This window comes from Gracilinanus agilis, chromosome 2, assembly GCF_016433145.1.
Source record: "Gracilinanus agilis isolate LMUSP501 chromosome 2, AgileGrace, whole genome shotgun sequence".
Taxonomy (NCBI): Eukaryota; Metazoa; Chordata; class Mammalia; order Didelphimorphia; family Didelphidae; genus Gracilinanus; species Gracilinanus agilis.
Genome location: NC_058131.1, coordinates 241,733,727 through 241,740,689, shown reverse-complemented (window position 1 = coordinate 241,740,689; position 6,963 = coordinate 241,733,727). Strand labels below are relative to the sequence as shown.

The window sequence follows — 6,963 nt, the reverse complement described above, 5'->3', positions numbered from 1 at the left end:
CACGTTCAGAGGTCTCTTCCAGTTCAGCCTTCTTTGTTTGAAGGTTACTTCCTCTTCTGACATTTTGGGGTTTTAAGGTTTCCTCCAGCTCTGGCCTTCTCTTTTCTAAAGTCCTATCCTGCTCTGACATTCTAGATTCTTTTGTTCCAGGGTGACCTCTAGCTCTGCCTTTCTATGGTTCTTGAAGGGATTTCACTCCAAAAAAAAAAGAAAATGGCTTCAAGTGGTCAGTTAAATGTTCATGTATTTTGATAGATTATTCCCACTGTACTTGACTATATGGTTCCTTTTTTAGCCAATTGAGCTCTTTTCTAGATAACCTAATAGCTCTCTCAATGTTAATAGCACTTCTGAAACAGTGTAAATTCGCCAGCCTGCTGGTTAGGCTTCCTATTCTTTGCCTCCAAAAACATTTGAGAGGGCAGAGGGGAATATTGCTTATATAACTGACAGCTGTGGGGTTAAAATCCATTGGCATAGGTGGACCATTTTAATTTCCTGCTTAGACACCAAAATGCCCTCGCCCCTGCCAATCATACAGCCCTCCTCCAATTTATAAACCCTCCTGTCCCTAAAATTCCTTTGTGAGCTGGTAGTTTTTAATTCACAGTGCCTTTCCCCATGGTAACAATGTTATACATGGTACAATGTGGATTTCCCAGCCAGCCCTGAAAAATTTAACCCATGCTTTCACTGTGTGGTTTAAACAAGGTTTCTATATTTGGCTGTGAGTAATTTCACTTCCCCTGGCCTCAGTTTCCTTATCTGTCACATGGCGACAGTAATATCTCCCCTTCTGGCTTTGCCAAGCATAGTATCAAATTCTATTAGCCCATCCAGGAAAGTCTTGGTGTTTTTGAACCTAAAAAGGTTTCATGGTTGGGGCATAGAAATGGGGCATAGAAATCCCTCCAACCTCTCCATTTATAAGCTTGTAACTTGGGGGTAGAGGGCAATGTTGTAACTCTCTTGGCTTCTGTATTCTGAAAAAGACAAGCCCATCTCTTTGTTTCAGAGTAAGGCCCAATTCCTATCATCTAGCCTGTGTGTTTTTAATTTGGTCTCTGCTACTGAATCAGTCCCTTCAGGTCCCTGGAGAAGAATTTATACATCCTCACTGGATGACTGAGGTGGGGTATCAGTTGCCCATGTGGCGTGCTGGGAGAACTAGCTTTCTTCGAAATCTCTCTTTTCTTTGTGTGGAAGAACCTGGAACAAGGAAGCCGACCTCCCCGAGCTGGAAGAGAGATGTTTGCATATGGTAGAACTGCCTCCAGAGCTCTGGTGCAGCCACAGAAGAACCATGTTTATTTAGCTTCTCTTGTTTCAGGGTGCCACTTAAATCACACTCAAGTAGTTTCTCCACTTAAACGACAACAACAACAATAACGAAAACCTTTCTGGATGTTTTAAGATCTTCCCTTTGGAACCTGACCCTTCCTTCTCGGGGTGGCCACAAGTTAGGAAATTGCAAAAGAGCTTTTGGGAGAAAACATAAGGAAGGATTTTATAATGCTTTGGGAATTGCCGGGGTTATGAGATGCCTTTCGGAAAGGGGTTCATAATATTGTAAGATTTAAAATTCTAATTTTCTCTTCACAATATCTTCCTGAGTATAAGGTCCCAAAGATGAGGGAAGAATAGGATCCTAGGAAAGAGAACTGGAAGGAACCTAGGAGATTATTTTATAGTGGAGAGACCTGAAAAGAGAAGAGAAATGACTCAACTAAAGATTACAGAAGTCCAGAGCAAAGCTGGGATTCAAACCCAGATCCTTCCACCTGGGATCCAGGAAATGCTCTTTCCCCTACGGGCTCTCCCTCAGTTGGGCAACACATTTAAATAACTGCCCCACCTGCCTCAAGGGGAAAAAGGCCCGTGAGAGAGATGAATCTATATTTAAAAAACACTCACACACACTTTAAAAAAGCTCATTGTTCTGCTCCAGATTGGGCCAGACAGTGGGTTAGATTCTCTGCCGCTCAGGCTAAAGGAGCAGCATCAGGAAAGCCCACAGTGTGGCCTCCTTCTCCCCTAGCTAATTTTTTACATCATCCCCTATTCTTATTCAGATGGCTTCCCCGGCTCAGGGCCAGGGTGCCCCAGCCGCAGGAGGTCCTCAGCCAGCTCCTTGTGAAATGCAAGCCAGTATTTTTCCACAGGTCCAGAAATGGCTGCAGTTGTCCTCTTCTGGGCCTACTTTTTTTCCAGTGGGATTGAATGTGAGGGGGTTAATAGTCAGGAAGCTGTAGCCAGAGCAGGCTGAGACGGAAGTCAGGATTTTTGTTTAACTGACAGGTTTAGCAGGCCTCAGGGGTGGGGGGAGGGGAGAAGAAGTTGGTGAATTCAGGCATCTGGCGTGAGAGCCACAATCCCAGTTATTCCTCAGTGCATTAACAAAGAGGGGGCAGACCCCACAGGGCCCCCTGGCCGGGCTAGCAGAAGTGCTCCCTTTCCCCACGCTCTGCAGTGGAGATGGCTTGTAAATCCCTTCCCACAGAGGCATTTTTTAGCCCCTGGGCTCTGTGGGCCAGCTCCCCCCATCAGGGTCAGGCCGTGGGGTGGGGTGGTAACCCGCCCCAGAGCTTGGATCCCTCTGACGAGGAATGCCCCTTTTTTGTAGGGCGCCTGGGCTTTTTCTCCTGGAGCCCTGGGATTTCTCTCCTTTCTCCCCCATTCCCTAGAGCTTCCCCTGACTCTGAGGGCAGACTTGGCCCGGCCTGGCAGCTGCAGAAACTGCTGGGGGAGTGTTCCAGGTCCCTGAAAGAAGAGCTGCCTGTGCCTGTCTGTCTTCCTGTCTGTCGGCCCGTCTGTCTGTGTGTGTGGGAGCTGGGGAGGCTTCAAGGCTCTCAGAACTCCTTCCAGCAGCCCAGCTCCTCCCGGCTCCCCGGCCCCGGGCTTGGGGCAGGCCGGCCGAGGGCTCTCTCCTTCGGCCAGGAATCTAATGAGGGTGTGGAGGAAGTTCACTCGGGGGGCTGCTTTCCCAAGTTTCCCCTGCTGAAAAAGGCCTAGCTTAGCCTGTCTTTTTCTATGCACAGGATGGCTCCTGCTCACCAGGGCTGCACAAAGATAATCGCTCAGGAAGTGTTTCAGCCAATCCCCTGAAGCTTTACATTCAGATTTACCGCAGGAGCCAATCCAGGATTAGCTTTTATTAGGAAGACAGATCATCAGGCTGAAGTGCCAAACCCTTTCTGTGTGAGTTCTAGTGCCTGTCCTCCATGTTTTATAAGTATTGACATAACACTGTGTTAACAATGCATCCACAGAGGTAAGCCTTACTTTTTACCATTTTTTTTTCTCTGAGACATATGAATTGTGGGTTAACAGTTTGGTTCTCTGGGATTTGTCGAGCAAAACTCACCCCACAGCACTTTATTAAGTTGCAACTGTTTAAATGTGCTTTCTTGGGTCACATGGTCAGTAGCCATTAGCCCTATCTTTATTTTTCAAACTGGCCAAACCTTGGCATAGCTCCTCTTGCACCAGGGGATGGGGCTTCTTCAGAGGGTGTCCAGGTCCTGGCATTCCAAAGAAGCTCTCTCTCTCTGAGCAGTGTGGCTGGACTATTGTCTCTGGCTCCCATGCCTGCTAGGGGAGAAAATGGAAGGTAAGGGAGCAGATGCCTTTAACTGCCCTACAGGGAGGCCAGCGAGGCAGACAGCAGACCAGGCAAGTTTACCTTTCCAAACAGGGTAAGGAACAGCTCCACTCCCTTCTGGCCAGCAGGATCTGGGCTTGGGCAGAAAGCTTGCCCTCAGCAGAAAGGGCTCCTGACAGATTGTAACGCTGGGGCCTAGGTGTTGCTGTGCTTCATCCGCTCTGTGATCCAGTGCATCTTAACTCGAAATGGGCTATCAAATGTTTCCTTCCTTACAGTCCAACAGTGGGTGCCCCTCCTCAAGAGCAGTCTGGAGACAAAATGTTTCTCAAAAGTCTTCCTTCTGGTCTTTGGAGAGTTTTCTGAGGGGGGTAGGGGCAGGGGGGTGGGAGCAGGCAAACAGCATGCAGCAAGAAAGGGATCAATCTGAAGGAATGACTTATTTTAAAAAAAAATTCTTAGCCTTCTTCTCTTGCATGATTAAGAAGAATAATGTATCTTTTTATCTTTGCTTTCTCTCTCTCTTTCTCTCTCTCTCTCTCTCTGTCTGTCTCTCTCTCTCTCTCCCCCCACCCCCCCTTACACTGTATCCTCCTCAGCCCTCTGCTGTGGAGGGCAGAGGGAGAAAACATGTTGTGGCTCATGACAGACAGCAGCATTACATGTTGTTGAGTATGTATGTATGTGTGTGTTTTTAATACTACGTAACTCTTTCCAAAATTTCCTTTTTGATCAATTCCCAAATCTGCCAGCCTGGTTCTATCTTCTTAACTGGAAAAATGAGACGGTTGCTTGCACCCTGGTTGGTAAGTAGGCAGTGCCCTGGGATGTGGACATTTTTAATAGTTTTCCCAACATTGTGGATTTTTAACAGGGGTGGGGGGGAGTCAGTGCAGCAGGTGAGGAGGGCACTGTTGGGGGCTAGGCACAAATGAAGAACATTGGACAGTATCTGTTTTTAAGTGACTTGTGCATGTAAACGGTGTGTCAGTTTGAGTACACTGGTTTTGTTTTGTTTTGTTTTGTTTTTGGATAACCTGCTGCTAAGATTGAAGCTTATACTTCCTGTTTACCCTCGGCCAGCAAAAAAAAAAAGTGTTCTTTCTACTTACTGTATTACTAGACCCTTTAATTGGTGTGTATGGAGGTTAGAGCTCACTAGCAGAGTTTTTCTTGCTTATGAGATGTAATGAAAGTTCTGGTCCTCAGCACTGTCTTCCTCTTAAACACTGGAAAGGGGCTTATGTTGTTCCTTATGTTTTAAGATGTTATATACAGTGTGAAATGCCATCCAGGACAAAGCCTCCTTTACTTCAGGAACTGACCTTGAACAGATTATGTACTTTTATTCCAAGTTGGACCTCCACATCTGTATGTATGCATGTTTCTTCCCAGTTGTGGGTTGTTGTTGGTGGTTTTTTTTTTTTTTTTGCCACATTTTTCTTATGCTAATGGGGTACTTAGGAGTTGCAAGGGAAAAACAGATTGCTTAATGTGTCTCTCTCCAGAATTTCTCTAGGAAGTTCCTTCTGTAAATTTCTAGTCTGGAGATCCATCCAGTATGACTTTGCAAATGTGCAGTTATTGTTTCATGCCAACTTTATGAATAAAAAAATCCCCTTTTTTTGTAGTTTCCTGCAACCCACACCTTTAGCTCCAACTGAAAAGCTCATTTAATGAGGAGAAATGTACCAGATTGTAAGTTGAGAAAAAGAATGTTCAAACACAGACCAGCATCTTAAGAAAGTTAAGGGCACCTCTTGAGTGATTTTTGCAATGCACAAAGTGATAGCAAATCCGTCTCAGAAGTAAGTTCAGACACTTAACTGCTTTCTTTGTTCTTACCTAATTGCTCTAAATGCAAATGATATCTTAAGGCACACCACCTTCCTTAGAACTTAAAAACAACTAGATGCCCAAATGGCCACCAGCAGCTGGATTTTGAGACCTAAATAGTAACTAACATTCTGTATGTTTCACATAAGAAAGCCAGAGCAAGGGAGATGTAATCGAAAAGCTTACATTAAAATGGCTCCCACAGGTTTTGTTAAAGGAAGGATCTGTTTCAAATATCCAGCCTCAGACTCACTGCTGACAGAAGTCTACAGCCTCGAACAAGCTGCCCTTGTCCTCGAACTGAGACCACAGCATCGTGAGTCTGCTGAAGTTTCCTATTTTTAATTACTTAAATATAATTCTTTTATAGTTTACTAAAAAAAAATAAATGTCTGCATTGCAGCAAGATGTCTGAGACTAGGTAGGGACAGCAGTGCTGTTTCACAGAGCAGCCCAATCAGGATTCTCCAAGCAGCCTTTGCACCAATCGCTGCTGAGGGTAGGTTAAAGATTGACAATTGCAGTGGCTAGACTGAGAGGCCCTTCTGGAAATTTCTACCATCTTTGTTCCATCTAAGTAAAGCAACTAAGGCAAGCTGAAGAATTTCATATAGTTGGTCTGCTTTGTCAAGGTATAATGTCCTATCTATTGGCCTGTTTATAGATTAAGAACAAGAAGCAGCAGCAGGCAGAGTGTGTCATGTACAGGGCAGGCTGCCCTGCTCTGTAAGAAACAAACTCAGGCAAAACTGGCTTTTATTTCTTCTCTCCTAGACTTTAAAGGAGTGATTTCCTGCAGCTGAAATATTAGGTGTGGAGATCATTGCAGGAAGAAAAAAAAAGTAACTGGTTTTATTAGGCTACACAGAAAATGGTCAGTGTTCTGGTGGAACTAGAAGTTAATTATACATAATCACTCTGTAAACTTTCTACCAAAGGGTTCTTTTAATTGCACAGGTTGAATATGATTAGCCAGTTGGTGCCAAGTCCACTCACTTTTATAATTAGCTTCTTAAAGATCTGGGTAGAAAGATAGAAACAAAGGGCCCCCTGGATTATAAATTGGGGATGAATACAATAGCTTTGTTGTTTGAAATTAAACAAAACATCTCCCTCTCCTGTAGCAGAGGAGACACTAGTTCAGAGCATCACTAAATAGGGATAGGGGAAAATGAGTCACTTCTTAAAAGTGATGACAGTCACACAGAAACCCAGAAGGGAAGAGGTAGGTTTATCATAGAAACCACTTCAAATATGCCATCTCTTTGTTTTCTTTCTCTCTTTCTGTGGTGAAGGAGGTTCTGGTATCTGAGCATTGGATCTCCCTAATGCCCCTATTGACATTGAGAAAGACATATTCCCAGGGAGCTTTTACTTTTTTCCACTAGGGAGATTTAGTATTTGGAAAAAAAAAAGATTAGAGACTCCTATTAGTGTTTTCTCCTTTCCTCCCTCCCTTCCTCCCTCCCTCCCTCCCTTCCTCCCTCCCTTCCTCCCTCCCTCCCTCCCTCCCTTCCTTCCTTCCT

At 44.8% G+C, this 6,963-nt stretch overlaps 1 protein-coding gene across 1 annotated transcript in view; it reads left to right on the top strand.

Moving 5' to 3' along the window:
- The first annotated feature begins 3,203 nt into the window (after positions 1-3,203).
- ZMYND8 (zinc finger MYND-type containing 8) overlaps positions 3,204-6,963 on the top strand; it is a 131,379-nt gene continuing 127,619 nt past the window's right edge. Inside the window, exon 1 of the mRNA XM_044659621.1 lies at positions 3,204-3,271. Coding sequence (XP_044515556.1) covers positions 3,258-3,271 — 14 coding nt within the window. The 5' untranslated portion in view covers positions 3,204-3,257. The remainder of the gene's footprint in view (positions 3,272-6,963) is intronic.